Source organism: Scleropages formosus, chromosome 9 (genome assembly GCF_900964775.1).
Source record: "Scleropages formosus chromosome 9, fSclFor1.1, whole genome shotgun sequence".
NCBI classification, from domain to species: Eukaryota; Metazoa; Chordata; class Actinopteri; order Osteoglossiformes; family Osteoglossidae; genus Scleropages; species Scleropages formosus.
The window spans coordinates 31,160,546-31,187,608 of record NC_041814.1 but is presented as its reverse complement, the minus strand read 5'-3'; the positions used below and the strand labels follow the sequence as shown (position 1 = coordinate 31,187,608).

The 27,063-nt window shown below is 42.4% G+C and overlaps 2 protein-coding genes across 2 annotated transcripts; both read right to left on the bottom strand.

Moving 5' to 3' along the window:
- Window positions 1-2,277: 2,277 nt before the first annotated feature.
- LOC114911230 (CMRF35-like molecule 8) lies at window positions 2,278-8,825 on the bottom strand. The gene is made up of 11 exons (XM_029254517.1): window positions 8,642-8,825; window positions 7,778-8,091; window positions 5,272-5,338; window positions 4,792-4,845; window positions 4,278-4,449; window positions 4,074-4,180; window positions 3,785-3,834; window positions 3,413-3,493; window positions 3,258-3,317; window positions 2,861-2,920; window positions 2,278-2,469 (listed from the first exon to the last, which is right to left on the bottom strand). The coding sequence occupies exons 1-11, from the start codon at window positions 8,823-8,825 to the stop codon at window positions 2,404-2,406; spliced, it is 1,215 nt and encodes a 404-aa protein (XP_029110350.1). The 3' UTR covers window positions 2,278-2,403.
- Window positions 8,826-17,687: 8,862 nt separating this feature from the next.
- Window positions 17,688-21,969, bottom strand: LOC114911316 (CMRF35-like molecule 8; the record flags this gene model as incomplete). Its single annotated transcript, XM_029255093.1, has 4 exons — window positions 21,948-21,969; window positions 20,403-20,590; window positions 19,278-19,601; window positions 17,688-17,716 (listed from the first exon to the last, which is right to left on the bottom strand). Coding segments are annotated over exons 2-4 (537 nt in total), but the record flags the coding sequence as incomplete, so codon positions are not given.
- Between the last annotated feature and the right edge of the window lie 5,094 nt (window positions 21,970-27,063).

Genomic DNA, 27,063 nt, shown 5'->3' with positions numbered 1-27,063 from the left:
CCAATAATAATATTATTTAGAATTTTTGAAAAAAGTATTTGCCGTCAAACCAGTTTCCCCTATTTTTACCCTTTTTAAATTTCAAGTACAATTTTGAAGATGTTACTAAGTAGTTTGATGGGACTGAATTTGGTGTGTTATTAATAGTCTGCTAGCAGAACACAAAGTGCACAGAAGCTGCTTGGTTACATTTACCACAAAAGAAGCTGTTACCTGCAGCTTGTTTATAGGCTGTTTGTCAAAGTCTTAAATGACACAGAGCGAGGGGGCTGACGAGAAGCTGATTGTTTACTAATGTTCATCCACACAGCAAATGTATCAAATTCACAAAACAAGAGCAGATCTAATTATCAGCTCTTAATACTGAAACGAAAAAATAATAATATGACAAGTCTGAGAGAAGAGTCCCACAGTCTGAACTGTAACTCATAGATAAAATCATTGTATGTATATGTCACTTGTATGATATTTTTATGTGTGTGATATTAAATATACAATGTGGTAACAATACCAAGTGATCCAAACAAAATGGGTCAAAATTGTTTGCATTTTCCCTCTTCCCAACATTAACTGTTAGTTTCTTGATAACTAAACAATTTCAGTGGAACAAATGTATTTATGTAAAAAAATGATCCCTTGTCTGATGACCAAATAGGTCTAAAAGACCTGGAGAACAAATACATGAAACTTCCTTTTTATTACACTGCTTATGCACTGAAGAGTACTGCAAAGGAGACAAATATTACAGCTGTTGAAAATTATTGAAACTCATGAGCATATATTAAAAAAAAAAAAACCAATTATCATTTTGAAATACACACACACACACACACACACACACACACACTTTCTGAACCGCTTGTCCCATACGGAGTCATGGGGTACCGGCAACACAGGGCGTAAGGCCGGAGGGGGAGGGGACACACCCAGGACGGGACGCCAGTCCGTCGCAAGGCACCCCAAGCGGGACTCAAACCCCAGACCCACTGGAGAGCAGGACCCGGTCCAACCCACTGCGCCTCCCATTTTGAAATAAATGGAATTAAATAAGAGAAAGTGATGACAGGGCTGCTCAGACTGTACTGCAGAGACATGGAAAAGTGTAACATCTGTACTTTATATTCATATTTTATTTAAACACACCCTGCAGTGATGGAGCACAGTGTATGCATGAAGAAAGAACACATTTAAAGATAAACTCACCCCCTGCCTATTAGGGTTCATTTGTCTTGTGAAACCACCCATTTAGATAAATTCCCATTGTGAGGGAACTGCATTTACATTTCTTACTATTATTATTATTATTATTATTATTATTATTATTATTATTATTAATCAGACACTTCTGTCCAAAGCGACTTCCAATGAACTCTATATCGTGTTATCAGCCAACACACCTTATTCACCAAGGTGACTTACACTGCTAGATACACTACTTACAATGGGTCACTCACCCATACACGAGTCACTATCACTCATACACTATGGGTGAACCTGAACAGCATGTTTTTGGACTGTGGGAGGAAACCAGAGCACCCGGAGGAAACCCACGCAGACACAAGGAAAACATGCAAAATCCACACAGACTGAGCGGGGACCGAACCCACGTTCTCACACAGCAGCGCTACTCGCTGTGCCACCCATTAACCTTATTTCTAATTGGAAAATAAAATTGCTTCCAGTACAAATAAAGATGTCACCCAATACACAGAAAAGCGCTTTCAAAAACCAAAACAAAAAAGTTCTTCTATGCATGACTATGATGATGCCGACATATTCTATAATTGTATCAGCATCACGCAGAGTTATTAATTAATGTTTGACCCTAGATGAAGGTTTTCTTCCTGCAGGCATAAGGGTGTTTGAGCTTTTCTCACAGTGGCTGCAGCAGAATAGAGGAAGGACCATGTGATCATCACCTCATTCTGAAGCCGTCCTCCAGTCCCTGTCGATTTGTCCCTTCAGTAACTAACAGTTATTAATCACATGTTTCTAGTTATTTCTGTAAGGATTCAGAAGGGTCCAGGTCTGAAAATGTACCTCCTGTTAGAATAATCTTGAGGAGGCAAAGTAAAAATTACAGTAAAAGTTACACTCCTATAAAAGTGGGTAAATAGTTGCAACGAACTTAACTTTGCAAGTTGCTCTGGAGAAAAGTGTCGGATAAACTATACACAGAACGTAACAGACCAATAAGATAATTTCATTATATTTATATTAGTTAATTATAAAAATAAAAGATTTTAAAAAAGCTGTTTTACTGAAATACAAGCCTGTTTAGTTTATAAAACATATATTTTGGAGCCTCCGTTGTGGAAGGGACTGTTTATTGTACTGGTCACTTGACAGCCATGACTTCTTTAGCATAAAATTCCAAAGGAGCTGTTGAAATACTGTATAAGATTAACCAACAAAATAGGAGAATTGATTTCCATCCAGCATCTGTCCATCTCCAGGGTCCTTGGAGTTCTACAGAAGAACATGAACGTCCATAAATAATCAAGAATTTATTGTCACTCCCACAAAATGTTGATACAATAGGAGTGAAACAGTGTTTCTCCCGGACAGTGTGAAAATAGAGGACAATGCAGAGGAAAACAGATACATATATAAGTGTAGCGATATGTTCAGTCCAATAAATAATAAAAAGGAGAAAAAGATTTTTTTTGAAGACTATCAAATATAGATACAGAAAGTTTCAGTAGAACAGTCAGTGGCATTAAAAGACATTCTGACAGTGTGTGTGTGAGTCAATTTACCGAAAAATGCAAACGCAGATATGTTTATGTATTTTTTTGCGCCGACACCAGCATCAGAACCATAAAGTTTTATTTTAATGAGAATAGTTGTAGAAAAATACCTTTTTCTTCTTCGTTATGACAGAACTGTAGACGACCTCATCAGCTCTGGATGCGGAGCTCTGGATGCGAGAACATTTCGTTACAGGAGACACGTTTCAACGACACGGTTGTGCTTTACATCCACATTTGTAGGTGTTTGTTCAACCCGAAGTAACGAGTCTAGAATGTTCTGAGGTGCCGACGGAAAGAACTTTACGTTCGTAGTTAGGGAAGGAACTGGGACTGAGAGGAACCTTTTTCTCTCGATGCAGGAATAATGTAATTCTTCCGAAAGCCTCCTGAGCTCATCAGATACTGAGTTTCATCCACCACAGAGTGAAATAACGTGTTTCAAGAGTTTGGTCTCAGTGAATCCGGTCAGATGCTCATTTTGCCTCTACAGATGTCAAGTGGTACCTGGGTGTCCTGTCGAGCTACGCTGCTGTATAGAACTTCAGTACTGGGGTCCACAGCGGGCTGGAGAGGAAAACACACTATAAACATACGCTGTCACCATGTGTTACTGCTGTCTCACGTTACTATAGAGTTACACTGTTCTACTGCTCTTTTACCTTATGTACTTTGCTTGTTGCTGCCGGTTTCTTGTGAACCAAAGTGCTGTAAGTCACTTCATCTTCGTTGTCTACAGTCGACTGTGAGAGAAACACCACACGCTTCACTGTAGCCATGCAGTTATTTATAAGAAGCAGTTTATTTATTTTAACAAGTGTTTATATTAACAGTCGTCCAGCTGATTTATGTAAGAAAAGACAAAATAGTTTCAATTGTTTTCAATAAAGGTTTTTTTCAGTGTGGAACAGGGACTTTTACTAAATCTGGACATCAGAGGAACAGAATGAAAAATGTCCATCTTGAGTCTATATCTCTATAATAAACACAGGCACACACACACACACACACACACACTTTTGAGTGACACTTACAGTGACAGTAAACCTGATGTCTGTCTCTCTGTTGCTGCTCTCCGTTTCCTCTGAAAAGACAAGTGATGGTAAACAGTTCAGGAACAGTACAAGTTTCTCTCAATGACTTGTCAGCTGCACTTTCTGAAACGTTTGGACTGAAAAATGCAATGAATGTGTGTTTGCTGAAAATTAAGTTTCATCGAATAAGGAAAACTGAAGCACCCAATAAAAACAGGTTACAACAGTTATGCTGTAAATGCATCATACCGACTTTACATCTGATTAAAACAGAAACTGGTTTTCTTACTGTGTCTTTTTCGCAAAATCCAGGTAACCATGACAACGGACAACAGAATCAGCAGAATTCCCAGCATCACCACGGAGATCGGCAGTGTGTGTGAACTCCAGGTCCCCCTTATTTCAGCAAAGTGAACAAAATTATGTTTATATGATTTTGGATGATTAGATATCTTAAAATAAAGAAAATATCGTCGGTTGTAAAAATTCTTACTGCTGTAAAGTCGTCGTATTTGATTTGTCCTCAGTGACACTGAGTGTGGAAACAGGAGGAAACACGGTAACGGTCAAGCCTCCCTGATAGTTTGTAGTTGAAGTCCAACCTGTTCTCTTTTCATCAGCTGGAATCAAACTTTCTGTCGTTTGTTTAACTGAGAGTGTAGTTACTGTAAGAGATCAATTTGAAAATATTAGTTCTTGATCATGAAAACTCACATGACATCTTTAACAGAATATCTTAACCGGACTGCAGAAACACATACAGAATCGCTAACATTTTTCACTGACCGCTGATATTCTGACCAAAAAATGTGTGGTATTGATATAAATATTTAAATGTTTAATAAAGTTTTAAAAAGCTTCAGTGCTGCAAAGAGCGGAACAGTACAGTTACAGATACAGTGATCATGTATCATACCTCTGTTGGTATGAATTCATACAGACATATAGAATATATAAATACAGAATATTTTGTCATAATGTTCCTTCACAGTGTTTAGAGCTCAGACCTTTAGTTTCGATGACTGTCTTTGCAGTGGTTTTCTGTGGGACAGCAGAGGAGCCTGAACACAGAGACAAAAACAGGGAGAGCGGTGAGAATCCTCAAGTTGTGCAGTGTGTGTGTGTGTGTGTGTGTGTGTGTGTGTGTGTGTGTGTGTGTGTGTGTGTGTGTGTGTGTGTGTGTGTGTGTGTGTGTGTGGGTCACTCTCCCCAAGCTCTTCACACAGCTGGTAGCTACTAGAACTCCACACCGACTAGAATTGCACTAAAGTTACATTCATCATTTGCTCATGACACATGAAATTTTCTTTTTTTTATTCTTTTTACTTCTCTTTTTGTATTAAAGAGCTAATGGTAATAAAATGACTCAACTCAGCATTAACTATATTTCTACTTTTCTTCTCTGTTCAGTCAATATTATCTGCGCTCTGCCAAACTGTTACTTGCTTTTACAAACATTACTTGTCGCAGCAACAGAGGAAACTTACACTTCCTGGGGTCTCGACAGTCACAGCGGTGCTTTTCTACCAGCTGCAGTAAAAACTGTCTTCTTCCCTTTTTGTCAGTTTTATACGGTTTATGAGTTTAGCATGGGGGGGGGGCAGTGGGTTTGGTGGTGGGTCTGGGGTTCGAATCCTGCTGAGGGTGCCCTGTGGCGGACTGGTGTCCCGTTTGGGTGTGTCACCCCCTCCCCTCGGCCGTGTGCCCCGTGTTGCCAGGCTGGGCTGCAGCTCGCTGGGACAAGCGATTTTGTGTGTGTGTGTGTGTGTGTGTGTGTGATGACTTCAGGATGAACAACATAAACAAATCATCCAAAGTGTCTAAGAGGTTTTCTAATTTACTGTCCTGTGTTTTGCTCTTTTTCTTTAGCTCTTCACTCACACACACACACCATCTGAACCACTTGTCCCATGGGGGGATCACAGGGAGCTGGAGCCAAACCCAGCAACACTGGATGTAAGGATGAAGGGTGAGAGGACACACCCAGGACGGGACGCCAGTCCATCGCAAGGCACCCCACGTGAGACTTGAACCCCAGACCCACTGGAGAGCAGGACCCGGTCCAACCCGCTGCACTACCGTGCCCCCCCCGTGTAAATAATAATTAAAATTAAAAAGTAATTTAGTTCATTACACTGCATTTCGTACATTATAATTGCGTTACTCATATTGTAGGGACCGGTAGGTGTTCTTGCTTTCAGTCAAACGTGCAAAAGTTCCCCTGTTGTTCTTGTTGTTACACTTTCTGGAATATTCTGCTCTTCATTTAGATGTAAATAAAAGAAACGGCAGGAAGTGGACAGTTTCCTGTTATTGCGTTCAGTGTCCCAGGGGCCACACAAACACCATGATGTCGCTTTCACATCACTTGGAGCTGCTCTTGTTGTAACAGGGAATCGCAGGTAAAAAAATGACTGAATAGAGAACAATGAGTCGCTCAACAAGGTGTCACAGCAATTTGCGTCCGAGTTCACAACTCAAGGACACGTGTCACTACGACGAGTGTTTTGCTTGCGCACGGCCGAAGAAAACGACAATATAAGAGGACTGGTGCTCCTGTCTAACAGCAGCTACAAAGTGCTGTCAATACGCTCAGCAGATTACATTTGAAACTCACCTCCTGTAGGAAATTCACTTTAGTTCTGCCGTCACTTTGGCAGCAGGAGCTCTACTTGAAATAATTCCTCTTTAAACAATCATGTGTTTCGCTGTAAAATTGCCGACAGCTCAAGTTTTCCAAGGGAAACTAAGAACATACTGTAAATAAATAAGAACTGGTGTATTTTACCAAAAATCAGCTATGATGGATACATAGTAGCTTATTCTGAATGAATATAAAAAGATTTAAACTATTCAATATGCTGTTACTGAGTTACCATCAGACATTTAAATATTTTGTAGAGAAAAACATTTCCTGTTGCTCTTCATGTCATAAGGAACAAATTTTGCAGGAAAGACGTGCAAAACATAAACTTTTAGAGGCGGTGGTACAATGGCAGAGCGATTAGTCTTGCTGTCTGAGTGCATTTCATTGGTGCACTGATTGGTGACCCAGTGTAAGTAGCGTATCTAGCAGTGCGAGTTACCGCGGTGAATAAGGTGTGAACTGATAACACTACATAGAGTTCATTGGAAGCTACTTTGGAGAGAAGCGTCACTTGAAAGAACATAATTTTCACCACACATTTTACTGGCAGTCTAATTTGTGTCTGTGTGTGTAGATCTATCCTATTTAATAAAGCAAGACATTACATTCATTCACGATACACAGAAAAAGATGTTATACCCTGTGCGTAGTTTTCAACAGCTGCACACAAGGACCCAGTCCACCCACCACCCTAAAACCACAGAGAACAACACCCAGCATAGCCACCGTACATCTTCGTGCCCTGAAACCAAGAAACTTAACTGACCTAACACACCCACCAAACCAAACTAATCCCACCGACAAAATCCAAACCACTGAACCAGATTTAACACACCAACAAATAACCAAACCAAGCCTAACCGACTACAAAACACCAAGCCACACAGAAATTGTATGTCATCATAATAAATGGAACATCAGATTTATATATTATCAGTAACTGGTGCAGTAAAAAACTGGTCTCCCAGGATAAGCTCCATACCACCATGACCCAGACGAGGACAAGGAGTCTGTCCGTTGTCTGTCTGTGTAGTCAGTCTGATACTTTTCTTTAAAACAACCGACACTGTCAAGTTTGTACACTGACACACAAACACTTATTTACTCTTTTAAACACTGAGCAACGTGTACATGACAGTTCAGAGTAAGTTCTGTACTCAGGGGAACTACAGCAGGAGGTGGGATTCAACCCCTTAGTCTTCTGATTGCAAGACAACAGTTGGAACCACTAAACCTCCAGCTGCTAAAAATGTTTTCTTCTCCGTAAAATAGCGTCTCCTCAGCATCCAGCAGGTGGGAGTGACAGATAACGGAAAGTGTAATAATCCCATCTTACCTGTAGTTACTGTTAAGTGTAGAGATGTGCTGTCCTCCACAGCACCGTTAATCTCCACTCCACACCAGTAAGTGCCAGCATCCTTCTCCTGTACGTTCATAATGGTCACAGCGAAGACCAGCTGGTCGGGGTCATAAGTGATGGACATGTCACCTTTTCTCTGTGGTGAGTCACTGCGTACCATGGTGCTACAAGATTCCCATCTAAATCCTTTACACCAGTATTTCACATGGTGTTTATATCTCATTTCATAGACACATGGGATAGTGACAGACTCTCCCCTCAATGCTGATATCCAGCTCTCAGTCTTCACACCTAGATAAGCTGTAGGGAACAAATATAAAGAAAATGAAACACTGAAGTACCACTGTGGTACTCAGAGATGCCCTGAGTTCACAAAGTGAACATGATGAGGAAGTAAGAACCACATGTGAAGGATGATACTGAAACATCAACAGAAAGAGGGATCTGGATGTAGAAATGTGATTCTAGAGTCCTGTTAATTGATCACATTTCACTATGTGAACCAGTGTACATCACAGCAGTTATTGCATGTCAGTTTTTCCATCATTTATTTCTATCTATTTATTTCTTTTTTGATTTGATTTGTTTACCTGCTTCTTTTCTCCAAAGTGATTTACAGTGTTTTGTTTGCAAACTGAGCTACAGACAGTTGGACAATTTGTACATAAACACTGCATAGTAAAGTAGCACACAGTGGAAGGTGGGATTCAGACTTGACACTTTTCATTGCATAGTAAGAGTGTGAACCACTTTACCTCTAAATAATGTTTTCTTTACTCTAAAGTAATATTTCCTCAGTGTGTAACAGGTGGTAGTGATGGATCACGGAAGCTGTAATGCAACATCTTACCTGGAGTTACTGTTAAGTAGAGAGAAGCACCATCATCCACAGCACCGTTAATCTCCACTCCACACCAGTACCAGCCAGAGTCCTCCTCCTTTAGGTTCCTCATGGTCACATAGAAGACTCGCTGGTCGGGGTCATCAGCGATGGACACGTCACCCTTCCATTGTGGTGTGTCAGTGCGTACCATGGTACTACAGGATGACCACATGTACCCTTTACACCAGTATTTAACGTGGTGTATATATATGTAATCATAGTGACATGGGATGGTGACTGATCCTCCTCTCGGTTGTGATATGTTCTTTGATGTTCTCACACAGCCGTTACCTACGGGAGATAAATAGAAATAGTGCATTCATCCTTTGTACTTTCTCATTTTGATGATACACCTTTTCAATGCTAGAACCTTTCCTAGAAACAAGGTGTGATGCAGGTACCCCCAGGGCCAGGTTTTGGTGTTGATACTAAGCACTTTCACTCCAAAATATGGTAAAAAAAAAGGGGGATAAACTTCAGCTGAAGTGGGTTGCTTGCCATGATTGCTATTAAACTGTTCTAATGGTAATACACATGACCGATGGGGAAATTGAAGAAAAAAAAAAACTTTCTCAGCAAATGACCAGAAATTCTGAAAGTGTCACTTTGAAATATAATGTTGAAGCTGTCTTTCAATTATATTCCTGTCTCATGGTCTTTTTTTCCTTCATTTTTTTCAGCTTTTTTCCCACATTCCTACACCCTTTTCCACTGCAAGGTTTCTGTCCTCGTTTTATATAAGGACAAACATTCATAATGTCTGCATTTGTGTTTTACCTCAGTGTTGCTCTGACCCAGTTTTATAGTTGTTGCTCATCAAAAATAATTTAAAAAAATACTCAATATCAATAAGGAATTGTCTGAATTAGGGTTGTGCCCCCCCCCACCCATCCACCCACCAGTAAGGTTAAGTCACAGTGACCCATCCACCTTTAACCTTTGCAATGTGAGAGGAAACCAGAGCACTTGGACAAAAGCAATGTGAACACAGGAAGCGCAAGACAACTGCATACAGACTGAGCTGGATTCCAACCTATAGCCAAACATTCTAGATGCTGCTCCACTAGGAAAATAATTTATTTCTCCTCCCCATACACAGCCTTAGTATAGTTTTATTCATGAAAATAATAATAGTGCAACATACAACACTGTGAACTAGAATAGAATGAAAAGGAATGCAGATAGTGCATTCATCACAAGCAATTTAACTGAACACAAAGAAAATAATGCTCTTAGTCTAGAAACCCTCTTTCCTTCAGGAGCTGCACCTCAAGCCACCTTTCTCACTCTACTTGAGACCCAAGAACTCTTCTAACACACTCGTAGACACAGTCACCCCATCATTTTCCCCAGACGTGCTTCCAGTGGTTGCACACCCACATTTCACATTATTCCCCATAATGCAACTATTTACATTTAGGAGTTTCCCTCCTTAAACAGTAACGCGGGGTTGTTACAATAGTTTTATTAGTCATCATCTTGTGTTTTCTGTAGATCATTTGAAAGTCATTCTCTCTCGATTCTGTTCAGCTCCACAGTGTTTACAGCTTGTGTCTGTTCCCCTTGAGCGTTAGTGATCAGTAAGAAATGTTACGTATTTTGGAATGGAATAAGTGGCACTAAATAGACACTTGTGGAGAGAACGTTTATTTCCACACGCATCATCTGAAACCACTTGTCCCATCCGGGATCGCGGGGAGCCGGAGCCTAACCCGGCAACACAGGGCGCAAGGCTGGAGGGGACACACCCAGGACGGGGCGCCGGTCCATCGCAAGACACCCCAAGCAGGACTCAAACCCCAGACCCACGAGAAAGCAGGATTCCATCCAACCCACTGCACCACTGTGCCACCGTGCACCCCTCTTTATTGCCGGTATTTTCATATGAGTTCTTACTTTGTTGTTGCATGAAGTTGAGTAGAATTAAAAGTAATTAAAAGCCTTGCAGAGTCTGTTTTCATACACCTTCATTATACAGAATCTAGCGAACATATTGACAGAGGGACATCGGCATAGTAGAGCTTTTAATGATTGAGGCAACGTGGTTAAAGCAACGCTCCAACACAAGCTGAGTTATAAACAGATTTCTCATTGCAGTTGTGTTTCGAAAGTAAGAACTTGGTCTGTTCAGCGTTTTCCGAGTTGTGGCGTCAGAAAATACATTGATTTTACCCTGGAGTGTCAATGATCCAGCCTTCTGTATTTTGTGTGTGTGTGTGTGTGTTTTTCGTGCCTGACATTTTGCGAAATACTTTTGATGTGGTGACAAAAAAAGTGTGCATTTGAATCATGGGTGAACTCAGGTGCAGCGTTTATTTGCAACTGCTGCAAACAAACTGTGGACACTGAGGATGACACACCTTCCAAACGAAGGCAACGACACGGACGTGAACATGTTGGTGGACTTGCTCTCGGACAAAAGCAGGGAGCAGTTCCTCTGGTGTCTGGGACTAGCGAGAACAGCATTGGCCCCTTTACACCAGTATTTCATATGGATTCTATATTGGTGACCATAGCAACATGGGATGGTGACAGATCCTCCTCTCTTCACTGCTATATTTCTTAATGTCCTCACACAGTTGTTACCCACAAGGAGAGAATATAAATTGTACCTTCGATTGCTTTTTACTGCTCCCAGTTTCATCACCCATGTTTTCTCTGTCTCTCTCTCTCTCTCTCTCTCACACACACACACACACACACACACACACACACACACACACCATATTATCATCATCCCATTGAGTCCCCGAATCTGTGCTTTAAAATTGTTCACTGCTGATGGAACTTTGATCCCATTTCCAGCCATATACCAGGTGCAGCGGGCAGTGTAATAGGGTGGACTTTGCAAGAACTTGGCCTCCTCCATCCCTTTAGTACGGTACAAAACAAATCTAAACATAGAAGTCTCCTCGGACAAAGGTGCCTGTTGAATACTGAAGTGCGACACACTCATGTCTGAAGTCCTCACCTCGTTTTACATAGAAATTGAACAAATCTCTGCTCCAAGCAGTCTTTGCAAGGTAAGAAGTCAGCACACACTCCCTTTTAAATTTACATGAGAAAACACAATGATATTCCTTTTAATGCAGTAATATGTAGCATTTGCACTGAAAATTGAAATTCGATAAAACTGTATGTGACAAGAACACCAAAATAAATTTCTGTGTATTTCTATAAAGTTTCATTGCTTAAACTGGTGGGAGGAATGAATCCATAGAAACACATTTAGCAGATGCTTTTCTCCAATCTGACTTCTGATGAACTCTATGTAGTGTCATCAGCCTACACACCTTATTCATCGCGGTAACTTACACTGCTAGAAACACTACTTACACTCGGTCACTCAGCCATACATCAGTGGAACACACACACTCTCTCTGTCACTCACACACTATGGGTGAACCTGAACAGCATGTCTTCGGAGTGTGGGAGCACACCAGTGCACCTAGAGGAAACCCATGAATAAAGGGGGAGAACATGCAAACTCCCTACAGACTGAGTTCACATCAAACCCATGTCCTCTCGTACCATCCAGGCACTGTGAGACAGCAGCACAACTCGCTGTGCCACCATAGTCTGTTGTTGTTCCTTGTTGCCATGTAAACAAACATCAGAGACCTTGTAAAAACCCTCTGTTTATAGTCACAAAGTGCTGTGGATCAGGACTCGATCTCAGGAACTTCTGTTACCAGCCTCTACTTATTTCTCCCTCTTTTCTTGAAGCGCTCATTCACTCCTGTCTTCTTGTCCATGAAGTTCACTGTTGAGTTCTTCAAACCTGAGTCAAAGTGTCATCGTATGGTTACAATAAGGAAAGCGTCCAAGTGTCCTACCTGGTACCCTGGAGAAGATGAAGCTCAAGAAGATGAATAAATGGAGAGAAGCCATGTGTGTGTGTGTGTCAAAACGCTGAGTGTGACCGTCTGTCGTCTGTAGTGTCACCACTTGGTCCTCAGTCTCTGTTCGCTGTGTGCAGCACAGATGAAGGAGGAACTGAAACTATATTTAATATAATCCTCAACAACACCAGGAAACATACACATCCTCTATTTTTATTTCATGACACTGAGAAGTTGACAAAGTCATCACTCTTTCACAAATCCTTCAGCCGTCGTGCCGTTTTGCAAAGTGAGAGCGCATGAGCTTTGGTGAATCATGTTGGTATTCCTGTAATCTACACTTTCATTGAATTTCAATATTCAGCGGTAATGCTAAATACTTACACATTAATAGGAATAGCATTGTGCTTTCTGATTTTACCTGGAAATACAGTCTGCACTTGTCACGACCCAGAACAGCTGAGATGATCACGAGGGACACCACTCCAGCTCGACCCAGCCCATCAGCGCACCTGATCCCAAATTACTGACCAGCCGTAGAAAAAAAAGGGGTGAAGGAGTAAAATCAGGTTGTTGATCGTTAATCAGCTTTGTACTGTGATTCCTTGGCCAGCTTTACTTACTCACCTGTTACCGACATCTTCTTCCATAGGTGTTTATGTTCCAGACCCGAGTGCCTGTCCTGTCTACTCTTGTCTTTTGCTCTCCTGTCCAGGTCCAGAGTTCTAGTCCGGTATTTCATCACACCTCTGTATTCCAGTTCCACTCACAGATCCGTGTTTTACTTTTCACATTTGAGAAAATACATTATGTGTCTCCTTTGGGGGGGGCGTGGTGGCGCAGTGGCGCAGTGGGTTGTACCAGGTCCTGCTCTTCAGTGGGTCTGCGGTTCAAGTCCCGCTTGGGGTGCCTTGCGACGGACTGGCGTCCCATCCTGGGTGTGTCCCCTACCCCTCCGGCCTTACGCCCTGTGTTACCGGGTAGGCTCCGGTTCCCCGTCACCCCGTATGGGACGAGCGGTTCTGAAAGTGCATGTGTGTGTCTGTCTCCTTTGTCCAGGAGGATGTGTTGGTGCAGCAGGTTTGGCCGGGTCCCGCTCTCTGGTCGGTCTTGGGGTTGAGTTGTGTTTGGGGTTTTTTTCCAATGGACTGGCTTCCCGTCCTGTGTGTGTGTTCCCTCCAGCTTTGCATCCTCTTTTGCTGGATTAGGCTCCGACTCGCCACGACCCCACCTGGGAAAAGTGGTTTCAGCCAGTGTGTCTCCTTGTCCTGAACTCATTGTTTCACCTCTATCCTGTACTTTACCCTGTACACTGATAAATACACTCTGTAAGCAGGGGTCATTATACTTTACATCCATGATCGGACGTTAGAGCACGTTTCCCCTGTACCTGCAGAGCGAGAGCTGTGTCCACATTTTCTTGAAGTGAAACCCATTCAGTGTGAGAGTAAGATTCCATCCGGAGTGTGTTCTGTCTCTACTTCTCTTAGTGGTGATCATGGGTGAAATGTCAATGTTCATTCAGGATTTTATGTGCATCAGGCTGGGTGGGGATACCAGGCTGTCATTGCTGCTCTTTGTAGATGTTGTGATCCTCTTCATCTCATCACAATGTGCTTTTTTACACTGCGCTGGATCAGTTTGCACATGACTGTGACACAGTTTGGATGAAGGTTACACCTCTAAATGTGATGTGATGCTTCTCACCAGAGGTAAGTGATGTTGTGTTTCCACATCCTGGGGGAACAGCTGCCCCTGGTGAAGGAGTTTAAGAACTTTGGGCTCCATTTCTTAAGTGATGGCTGCAGAAGCTGTGAGATTAACCAGCACTTTGGTACAGGAGGTTTAGTGTGTTTCTATAGACCCACAAAAGTATATAAATACACACGCAGGTCGTTATGGGGAATATAAGGGGGTGGCTGTGGTTGCCGGTGGGAAAGGAGGAAAGACTGAGATGCGCTAAGCAGGCTGGAAGGCTGGCTTGAGGTGCAGGTCCTTGAGAAAAAGGGATCCTTGGACCAAGAGCATTATTTCCCCATGTGCCGATGTTCCAATAACCGTTTGTAATGAACGCTGTCAGCGCGTCCTTCTTCAACCCATCCGAACGCAGAGTGCTGCACGCTATGTATATATTTGTATATATGTGTGAATATATATGTGATGCAGACTTTTATCTTGCTACTAATCTTCCACTAGCTGAAAAGAAAAGTCGGTATTTCTGCTTCTTCTTACTCAGCTTCTAATGTTTCATCTCAGACCCCTGGTGCATATGTACTATGTCATGGTCCGTAGAGCTGGGTCATTGCAAGAGACTTCGATTATTAAACTAAAATAGAGACAATGGGAAAGGTGCTCATTCCATCTTAATAAATATATGCTTTAACATTCTGGGATCCACACTGACAGTGATCGTTCCTTCCGTTTGTAGGCTTCATGTGTTACAGAGCTGCATTGTTTTCAGAAAGTTTGTGTGATAGAAATTGAAATTTGACCTCTGTGTATGTGCTGTTTGTCAAGTCTCTGTAATTCCATAAAAGTTGTGTGATCGTTGTGTTTTAATTGCATCCGCTCAGTTGTTCAGCACTTTGTCGAGAAAAATGTATTCAATTATGATTCTCAAAGCAACGACCTACAGGGGCAATACCCTCAGTGACCAGAGGAGGCACCACTCAGTTCCACACCTGTGTCTTCAGGTATATCACACATCTTCAGAACCGCTTGTCCCATACAGGGTCACGGGGAACCAGAGCCTACCCGGTAACACAGGGCGTAAGGCCGGAGGGGGAGGGGACACCAGTCCGTCGCAAGGCACCCCAAGCAGGACTCGAACCCCAGACCCACAGGACTGCAGTCCAATCCACTGCGCCACTGCACCCATCTTCAGGCATATATCAAATAAAAAAAGCAAATGGTCGTTCAAACCCATCTGACTTTCAGTGAGATGGTGCGACACCAACGCAACATGCAAAGAAGAACTCTGGCTTGATGCAAAGTAGAAGCGTCTCCCAGACGTTGGAGGTGGACATACAGATGTGTGTGGAAGAAAATCGAGACTGGATTCAGGCAGACAAAGGCCTTTCTCAGACAAACGGAGTCTGAACCACAGCTGTCAGTTTTGCATTGACGTCGGCCGACGGGAGAATCCCCCTTCTCTCATTTGAGGTCGGAGTGTCTCCCCGTGCTGCTTCAGTCTCCGCCTTTTATTGGCTTCAAACAGACACTCGCATAACATGTTTTTCTAAGCAAACATAATCTTGGCACGTGCGCACTTTCCTCTAATACAATACACGTTACAGGTGTCAGCATGATGACTGCATGTTCTTTAAACAGTGACTATATGTGTACTACAACAATTATTATAAATGCGTCATTAACATTTCACCTCCATGTGTGTAACCTGCCCGTAAGAGAGGTCCTAGAGAAAGCAGAGAAACACGAAAGCTGATAGAACAACAAAAAGCAAAAGAGAAAGTCCACTTTGACAAAGGAGCACGTGATCATGTTCTCCCCATATTTGCATGGGTTTTCTCCAGGTGCTCTGGTTTCCTCCCACCATCCAAAGAGATGCATTTGTAGATCACACCATTGAAATATATTTCTCTGACAAAGATGTAAGAGTACTGTATCTATGTACCATCAGATGCCTTCACTTCTGATGAGGAGGACACCGAACCGGACTGAACTTCCACAAGTTTGAGTCTCCAGATTCACCAAAGAGGTGAAGAAACTCGTTAGGCATAATCATGCATTTCTGGATGTGGTTGAACTAATTTTAATATTATTTCCATTTATTATGTCAATGGCCGTTATGTGTGTTGCAAAATTATCATTCTATTATGCAAACGTCTTCCACCGATCTGGATTTTATAGATTTATGTCTTTACTGGAATTTGTAGTCGGAGGTGAAATTAAAGTGAACAAAGAATCTGACTAACAGTGGAAACGCAAAAGAACTTTTCTCGTTACATTCAACTGGAATTCGGTTAACTATGTAAAAGTTTTACCCACAAACAACAAACATCTGATCAACTGATACCGTGACATGTTATTAGATAATCTATCAATACTTTATGTTTTGTTCCGTAACACAGTGTTAATACTGAAAACACAATCAAATTACAAACGCGAAGCAACAAACTATCATAAATACATTAAAATGAAAGACCCGGGTCATATGTATCAAAGATAAATAAAAAAGAGCCACAATGCATAAAGCTTGAAATGTTAAAGCTAATGTTTCACAAACTGTTTAACAATCAGCTGTCTGACAGAATTTAGAATCACAAGAGAAAGAAACTTTCCAAACGTGTTTAAAAACAATAAAATACTGGCGATTTAATAATGCTGCTAGTGACTACAGTAGGTCCAGGTCTTCATCACGGCGATGATGGTGCAGATGAGATAGACCAGGGCTACGGCACTGTGCCTCAACGCATCCAGAGCGCCCCCCCTATTGGACAAGTAACAGCATCACAACATACTTCTGTACAACTAAGAACACCAACTGATATCATATTAATAGATGGACTCCTATAATACAATATTAGCTGGAAAAGTTTTAAAAATATCATAATTAATTTTCGTTCTTCACAGAGCACACTTTTGCAAACATTTGCCAAACGTTCTTACCGTGGTAAATCAAGCGCATTTGGATCGTCGTTAGTCGCGCTGAGTGTGGCGACGTCAGAAGGAAACGCAGTAACTATCAATTCTCTCTGAAAGTTTGTGATTCTCTCTTCATCATCTGGACTCAGACTTTCTGTTTGTGTAAATGAGAGTAAAATGACTTACTGGACAATTTGGACTAAGTGCCTTTGCTCAAGGCTACTACAGCCAGAGATGGGTTCAAACCAGTGATTTCCGGATCCAAAGGCAGCAGGTCTAACCGCTACGGGACCGGCTGTCCGTCCAACTGGGAGAGATCAGTTCAGACACCTCATTACCCGGTTACTGAAAATCACACCCTGATTTTATAGGTACAGAAAGAGTAAACACCCATTGAACTGAACAGATACACATTTACTGAACATCAACATTTCTTTCCCTCTCACAACCAAATCATTATCTATAACACACACACACACACATCATCTGAACCGCTTGTCCCATACGGGGAACCGGAGCCTACCTGGCAACACAGGGCGTAAGGCTGGAGGGGGAGGGGGCACACCCAGGACGGGACGCCAGTCCATCACAATATCTATAACATTAAGAGAAATTAATAAGATTTAACAGTGACTGTATTCACACACACACACACACATTTTCAGAACCGCTTGTCCCATACAGGGTCGCGGGGAACCGGAGCCTACCCGGCAACACAGGGCGTAAGGCCGGAGGGGGAGGGGACACACCCAGGACGGGACGCCAGTCCGTCTCAGTATCTATAACATTAAGAGAAATTAATAAGATTTAACAGTGACTGTATTCACATAATGTTTCAGACTCTGTGTGTGTGTGTGAAAGGGGTCTGGAGCGGACCTGATGGAGACACCCTGCAGTGTGTACCTTTCAGTGACTGAGAGCGGTTTACTTTAGATACATGGAACTGTGTGTTCTTGTTGTTTTGTGGTTTCAGGACGAATGGAAGCTTGTGAATAATAAGTCTGGAACATTTAAATTGCGTAATTTACAGTCATACATGTTCTATATATTGTTTTTTTTATTATTACAGAGTCAATGGTGATACAAATGACTCAACATTAATCATATTTCTATTTCTCTTCTCTGTTCAGTCGATATTATCTGCGCTCTGCAAAGTTTTACTTCCTTTTACCAACATTACTTGTCACACGAACAGAGGAAAGTTACACTTCCTGGAGTCTCGACAGTCACAGCGGTGCTTTTGTAGCAGCTGTTTTTCTTTTAGAGCTTCACACTGACAGTGCAAATATTTTACTTTTGCTCATACTGCATTTTGTACGTTATAATTCTGTTACTCATATTGTAGGGAACAGTAGGTGTTCTTGCACTTTGGCAGCAGGAGCTCTACTTGAAATAATTCCCATTTTAAACAATCATGTGTTTCGCTGTAAAATTTCAAACAGCTCAAGTTTTCCAACGGAAACAACAAACTGTAAATAAATAAGAACTGGTGTATTTTACCAAAAATCAGCTATGATGGATCCATAGTAGCATATTCTGCATGAGTATAAATAGATATAAACTATTCAATATGCTGTTACTGAGTTACCATCAGACATTTAAATATTTTGTAGAGAAAAACATTTCCTGTTGCTCTTCACGTCATAAGGAACAAATTTTGGCAGGAGTGTCTGTGTGTGTAGATCTATCCTATTTAATAATAGCAAGAAATTGTGTGTCATCACAATAGATGGCACATCAGATTTATATATTATCAGTAACTGGTGCAGTAAAAAACTGGTCTCCCAGGATAAGCTCCATACCACCATGACCCAGACGAGGACAAGGAGTCTGTCCGTTGTCTGTCTGTGTAGTCAGTCTGATACTTTTCTTTAAAACAACCGACACTGTAAAGTTTGTACACTGACACACAAACACTTATTTACTCTTTTAAACACTGAGCAACGTGTACATGACAGTTCAGAGTAAGTTCTGTACTCAGGGGAACTACAGCAGGAGGTGGGATTCAACCCCTTAGTCTTCTGATTGCAAGACAACAGTTGGAACCACTAAACCTCCAGCTGCTAAAAATGTTTTCTTCTCCGTAAAATAGCGTCTCCTCAGCATCCAGCAGGTGGGAGTGACAGATAACGGAAAGTGTAATAATCCCATCTTACCTGTAGTTACTGTTAAGAGTAGAGATGTGCTGTCCGCCACAGCACCATTAATCTCCACTCCACATCTGTACCAGCCAGTATCCTTCTCCTGTAGGTTCCTCATGGTCACAGCGAAGACCAGCAGATCGGGGTCATCAGCGATGGACACGTCACCTTTTCTCTGTGGTGAGTCACTGCGTACCATGGTACTACAGTATGACTGTGCCTTCCATTCACACCAGTATTTCACATGGTGTTTGTATCTCTTTTCATAGAGACATGGGATAGTGACAGACTCTCCCCTCAATGCTGATATCCAGCTCTCAGTCTTCACACCTAGATAAGCTGTAGGGAACAAATATAAAGAAAATGAAACACTGAAGCACCACTGTGGTACTCAGAGGTGTCCTGGGGTCACAAAGTGAACATGATGAGGAAGTAAGAACCACATGTGAAGGATGATACTGAAAGAATCCTCAGTCTATTCCACTGTTCAGACATTCATACATATCTAGTTTGGAAAGTTACTTTACCTTTTTTCATTGATGGAAAATGAAATTTTTGTGCTGTGAAGAATTAGTGTAGCAACACAGATAATTCCTGGGGTTCACATACTTTTTTCACCATTATTTTACATTACACAGTTTCACATCTATTCATTTAGGAATCACTTCTCTCCAAAATGACACACATGTCAGAGAAGAACAGAAAAAGTGCATCACATCAACAGAAAGAGGGATCTGGATGTAGAAACGTGATTCCAGAGTCCTGTGAATTGATCACGTTTCACTATGTGAACCAGTGTACATCACAGCAGTTATTGCATGTCAGTTTTTCCATTATTTATTTCAATCTATTTATTTCTCTTTTGATTTGATTTGTTTACCTGCTTCTTTTCTCCAAAGTGATTTACAGTGTTTTGTTTGCAAACTGAGCTACAGACAGTTGGACAATTTGTACTTAAACACTGCATAGTAAAGTACCACACAGTGGAAGGTGGGATTCAGACTTGACACTTTTCATTGCATAGTAAGAGTGTGAACCACTTTACCTCTAAATAATGTTTTCTTTACTCTAAAGTAATATTTCCTCAGTGTGTAACAGGTGGTAGTGATGGATCATGGAAGCTGTAATGCAACATCTTACCTGGAGTTACTGTTAAGTCGAGAGAAGCACCATCATCCACAGCACCGTTAATCTGCACTCCACACCAATAAGTCCCAGAGTCCTCCTCCTTTAGGTTCCTCATGGTCACATAGAAGACTCGCTGGTCGGGGTCATCAGCGATGGACACGTCACTCTTCCATTGTGGTGTGTCAGTGCGTACCATGGTACTACAGGATGACCAAATGTACCCTTCACACCAGTATTTCACATGTTTTCTATATTGGTGATCATAGTGACATGGGATGGTGGCAGATCCTCGTCTCTTTACTAATATTTTTTGTAATGTCCTCACACAGTCGTTACCTACAAGGAGAGAATATAAGTTATACCTTCAATTGCTTTTTACTGCTCCCAGTTTCATCACCCATGTTTTCTATGTCTCTCTCTCTCACACACACACACACACACACACACACACACACACACACCATATTATCATCATCCCATTGAGTCCCCGAATCTGTGCTTTAAAATTGTTCACTGCTGATGGAACTTTGATCCCATTTCCAGCCATATACCAGATGCAGCGGTTAGTGAAATAGGGTGGACTTTGCCAAACCTTGGCCTCCTACATCCCTTTAGTACGGTACAAAACAAATCTAAAGTCTCGTCGGACAAAGGTTCCTTTTAAATATTGAAGTGCGACACGCTCATGTCTGAAGTCCTCACCTCCTTTTACATAGAAATTGAACACACTTCTGCTCCCAGCAGTGTTTGCAAGGTAAGAAGTCAGCACGCACTCCGTTTGAAATTAACATCAGAAAACACAATGATATTCCTTTTAATGCAGGAATATGTAGCATTTGCACTGAAATCTGAAATTCAGTAAAACTGAATATTACAAGAATACCAATATACATTTCCACATAGTTCTACAAAGTTTTAATTATCATATCGTTGGGAGGAATTAATCCATAGAAGCACATTTAGCTGACGCTTTTGTCCAAAACAACTTCCAATGAGCTCTATGTAGTGTTATGCGCCCACATACCTTATTCACCAAGGTGACTTACACTGCTAAATACACCACTTACAATGGGTCACACAGCCATACATCAGCGGAACACACTCTCTTTGTGTCACTTACACACTACTGGGGAACCTGAGGAACCTGTGTTTGGACTGTAAGAAGACACCAGAGCACCAAGAGGGAACTCATGCAGACAACATGCAAACTCCACACAGACCAAGGGGGGATCAAACCCATGTCCTCTCGTACCATTGAGGTCCTGTGAAACAGCACTGCTACTCACTGTGCCACCATGGTCTCTTACTATATCTTGTTGCCATGTAAACAAACATCAGAGACCTTGTAAAAACCCTCTGTTTATAGTCACAAAGTGCTGTGTATCAGGACTCGATCTCAGGAACTTCTGTTACCAGCCTCTACTTATTTCTCCCTCTTTTCTTGAAGCGCTCATTCACTCCTGTCTTCTTGTCCATGAAGTTCACTGCTGAGTTCTTCAAACCTGAGTCAAAGTGTCATCGTATGGCTACAGTAAGGAAAGCGTCCAAGTGTCCTACCTGGTACCCTGGAGAAGATGAAGCTCAAGAGGATGAATAAATGGAGAGAAGCCATGTGTGTGTGTGTGTGTGTGTGTGTCAAAACGCTGAGTGTGACCGTCTGTCGTCTGTAGTGTCACCACTTGGTCCTCAGTCTCTGTTCGCTGTGTGCAGCACAGATGAAGGAGGAACTGAAACTATATTTAATATAATCCTCAACAACACCAGGAAACATACACATCCTCTATTTTTATTTCATGACACTGAGAAGTTGACAAACTCATCACTCTTTCACAAATCCTTCAGCCGTCGTGCCGTTTTGCAAAATGAGAGCACATGAGCTTTGGTGAATCATGTTGGTATTCCTGTAATCTACACTTTCATTGAATTTCAATATTCAGCGGTAATGCTAAATACTTACACATTAATAGGAATAGCATTGTGCTTTCTGATTTTACCTGGAAATACAGTCTGCACTTGTCACGACCCAGAACAGCTGAGATGATCACGAGGGACACCACTCCAGCTCGACCCAGCCCATCAGCGCACCTGATATCAAATTACTGACCAGCCGTAAAAAAAAAAGGGGTGAAGGAGTAAAATCAGGTTGTTGATCATTAATCGACTTTGTACTGTGATTCCTTGGCCAGCTTTACTTACTCACCTGTTACCGACATCTTCTTCCATAGGTGTTTATGTTCCACACCCGAGTGCCTGTCCTGTCTACTCTTGTCTTTTGCTCTCCTGTCCAGGTCCAGAGTTCTAGTCCGGTATTTCATCACACCTCTGTATTCCAGTTCCACTCACGGATCCGTGTTTTACTTTTCACCTTTCACCTTGTGAAGATGCTGTTCTGAATTTTTTATTTTGGTATTTTTCTCTCTGACCCTTGTATTTAACAGCTATAGCACGCAAGGTTCCTTCCGAAAAAAAAAAAAAAAAATGAAATATTAATTTAAATTTATATAAATATCTTTTGAAGCCTTTCATCAAAGTTTTTTTTCTGAAATTCTGAAAATCACGATCTTCACATATGAACAATATTGTGAGAAAGGCTGACTTCATTCCAGCCTATGCCTCCCATCTCTCACTAGACCTTCTGGCCCTAACCGAAACCTGGATCACCCCAGACAACTCAGCCACACCTGCAGCACTCTCCACGAACTATTCCTTCTCTCACACCCCTCGTTTCTCCAGCAGAGGTGGAGGCACAGGCCTGCTCACCTCTCCCCAGGAGGAATACTCTATTTTTCCTCTTCACTTGCATGATCTGTCCTCATTTGAATGGCATGCTGTCTCTATCACTGTCTCAATCACTCTTGTTGAGGTTGTTCTTTATCGCTCTTCTGGCCCTCTCGGCTGCCAGGGGACAACACTCCGCTGATTCTCCAGGGTGACTTCAACCTGCATGTTGATGACATTCATGCAAGCGGCCTTCTGTTGTCCTTTATCTCTCCCTGTCCCACTCCCCTGCTACTCACAAAGCGGGCAACTGTCTTGACCTTGTATTTTCCCGCAACTGTGGCTGTCCTGCCCTCTCTGTCACTCTGCTGCATGTCTCTGACCACTTCTTCATTTCCTTTTAGCCCTGCCTCACCACTAATTCCTCACCTCTTTCTGCACCCGTTATCACCTTCCGCTGCAACTTAAAATCTTTCTCACCTTCCTGCTTTGCCTTTGCTACTCTGTCCGCTCTCCCTTCTGCTGCACAATTCTTGGACCTATGAAGAGATGATGTCACTAACATTTTCCACTCTGCCCTATCTTCCTCACTTGACTCTCTCTGTCCACTCTAGACCAGCACGCCCCATTGCTACCCCGTGGCTGTCTGATACGTTACGTGCTAAAAGCACCAAACTCCGGCCTACAGAGCGAAGATGACGTAAATCCAAGACTCGCTCGGACCTGGATGCCTACCAGTCACTCTTAGCTACTTTTCAGTCTGCTGTCTCTTCAGCTAAAACCTCCTTCTTCCACAACAAAATACAGTCTGCATCCAAAAAACCACACAGACTCTTTGCCACCTTCTCATCCTTTCTGTGTCCTCTGCCACCTCCTCCTCCCTCTTCTCTCATGGTTGATGATTTTGCTTTGTTTTTCTGAGACAAAGTCAGTGCAATCACTGATGAGTTCTCAGCATCACCCTACCCAGTTCACGCTGGACCTCCCTGTGAAGCTATCCTCTCTGATTTCAAGCCGTTCTCTGAATCTGAAATCTCTGACCTGCTAATATAGGACAGAGCCACCACCTGCTCGCTTGATCCGATCCCATCGTCGCTCCTACAGAACATTTCCCTGAAACTCTCCACCTTCATCGCTAAGATCATCAACTCTTCGCTCTCGTTTGGCTGTTTCCCAACTGCCTTCAAAACAGCTCTCGTTTCACCTCTATTAAAGAAACCATCCCTGGATCCCAATTTGGTCCAAAACTACAGACCAGTCTCCCTCCTCTCCTTGCTGTCTAAAAGTCTAGAGCGGGCTGCCTATGATGAACTGTCTGATTTCCTCACCTGGAACCATCTCCTTGATGGATATTAGTCTGGTTTCAAAGTTAGTCATTCCACTGAGTCTGGCGGTGTCTGATGCTCTCCAAGCCGCTAGAGCCTCCTCCCTCTCCTTGGTTCTCATCCTCCTCGATCTGTCTGCAGCATTGAACACAGTCAACCACCAGATTCTACTCTCCTTGCTTAAGCATGGGCAGCATGGTGGTACAGCGAGCAGCGCTGTTGTCTTGCAGTGCCTGGGTGGTGTGAGAGAATGTGGGTTTGATCCCTGCTCAGTCTGTGTAGAGTTTGCATGTTCTGTCTGTGTGGATTTCCTCCAGGTGCTCTGGTTTCCTCCCATAGTCCAAAGACATGCTGTTCAGGTTCTCCCATAATGTGTGAGTGTCACAGAGAGTGTGTGTTCTACTGATGTATGAATGAGTGACCCAGTGTAAGTAGTGTATCTAGCAGTGTAAATCACCTTGGTGAATAAAGTGTGTGGGCTAGTACACACACACACACACACACACACACACACACACACACACACACACACACACACACACACACACACACACACACACACACTTTCAGAACCGCTTGTCCCATACAGGGTCACGGGGAACCGGAGCCCAACCCAGCAACTCAGGGCGTAAGGCTGAAGGGGGAGGGGACACACCCAGGACGGGACGCCAGTCCGTCGCAAGGCACCCCAAGCGGGACTCGAACCCCAGACCCACTGGAGAGCAGGACTGTGGTCCAACCCACTGCGCCACCGCACCCCACTGTGGGCTAGTAACACTACATATTATCCATTGTAAGTTGCTTTGGAGAAGAGTATCTCTTAAGTGAATAAATGTAACCAGTTTGGGATCAAAGGAGCAGCGCTAAGATGGTTTGAGTCCTACCTGTCTGGCAGAGCCCATTTCAGGACCCATTTCACCCAAGATCTCTCCAGCTCATGTATGGTGTAAATGTTCATGCACTGTAACTTCATGATCTTCCCCAGATAAGCTTTTACAAAGTCGCTACTCCAGCATTGTATGTGATTGTTTGTTTATGCACCTTATGTTAAAAAAAAAAAAAAAAAATTATAGGAAGTTATCAGGATTCATCTATCCTGCATTTTATGCACCTACTCGAGCGATGAAGATCAGCGCATCAGGTGGAAAAAAAACCAGGTTTACTTACGAATCATATGTCTGCAGCCATCTCTCTTTCTCTTAATGTAATACACAAATTGTATTTTTGCTGAGCTGTACATTGCTTTGGAGAAAAGCATCTGCTAAATGAATAAATGTAACTGTAAATGTATTGCATTTTGAGAAACATCACAACATGTTAGCAGCATGGTCGTGGGACAGTCCGAGGTCAAGCAGTAAGTGTCGGAGTCCTTCTGCTGTAGGTTCCTCATGGTCAGAGTGAAGACCAGCTGGTCACAGTCATCAGTAAGTGACATCTCACCTTTACTCTGTGGTGAGTCAGTGTGTACCATGGTTGTACAGTATGACAATGTGTACCCTTCACACCAGTATTTCATGTGGTGTTTGTATCTCTGATCAGATAAACATGGGGCGGTGACAGATAGTACATTTGTCCTTTTCAATGTCCTCACACAGCTATTACCTACAGAGTCAAAATATACAGTGTGATTTCAGACAGGGAAGCAATCAGTTCTTGCACTGTATTATATGGTACTATGGTAAAGACATGGTTGGAGGTTTTTAGTATATGTTGATCATTGATCGATGATCCATACAATGCAAAGTGTTTTCATATGATTTACTATTTAATAAAATGTACGTTAATAAAACAATATATGACTTTTTTGTTAAATTACTGCATTTTTGATCCAAAGGTTAGTAGAACTGACCCTGCTGGAGGTGATGTCACACTAAGTGTGTAAAAACAAATTAAACAATGTGTTTCTGGCACAACTGGTTAAGTAAAAAGCAGAGAAGTTAAGATTCTGCTTGCTAACATCCAATACTAATTTACAAATACTGACATGAAACATCTCCCTAAAGCCTTTAGTTTTCCTCTTAGAAATTTTGCCAGAGAACAATTCACAATAAGAGCTTGTCTTACCTGGTACCCAGGTGAAGATGAGAAGGATGAGGAACAGGACAGAAGGTGTGTGTTTGTGTGTGTGCGTATGTTGAGTGTGACTGTCATTCCTCTATGGTGTTACCATCGTATGAGTCCTCAGCCTTAGTTCAACGTGTACAGTATAGAGGAAGGAGCAACTGGAACCCCCCCCAGCACACACACACACACACACACACACACACACACACACACACACACACACACACACACACACTCAACTTCCACTGTGAACAATAAGGTTCATGGATCCAAGAGAAGGTTTATTTATTGGACTGTACGCCGGAATGGCACAAGACTCTGCAATGAGTGAGTTTTTTTATTTTTTTTCACTGATTCATGCAAAGAAGGGTACGGTGATGCAGCGGCCTTCTCCAGGTCCTGCCCTTTGGTGGGTCTGGGGTTCGAGTCCTGCTTGGGGTGCCTTCCGAGGGACTGGTACCCCGTCCTGGGTGTGTCCCCTCCCCCTCAAGCCTTACGCCCTGTGTTGCCAGCTTTGGCTCAAGGTTTAACACAACCCTGCTCTGGACAAGCGGTTTCAGACACTT

Excerpts from the sequence above, each read along its gene's own strand:
- LOC114911230 (XM_029254517.1), bottom strand. The coding sequence starts at position 8,825 with ATGGTACGCACTGACACACCACAATGGAAGGGTGACGTGTCCATCGCT. Across the intron at positions 4,450-4,791 it reads GACAGTCATCGAAACTAAAG|TAACTACACTCTCAGTTAAA; the intron begins GTCTGAGCTCTA and ends GATCTCTTACAG. Across the intron at positions 2,921-3,257 it reads TAGCTCGACAGGACACCCAG|AGCTCCGCATCCAGAGCTGA; the intron begins GTACCACTTGAC and ends TCTCGCATCCAG.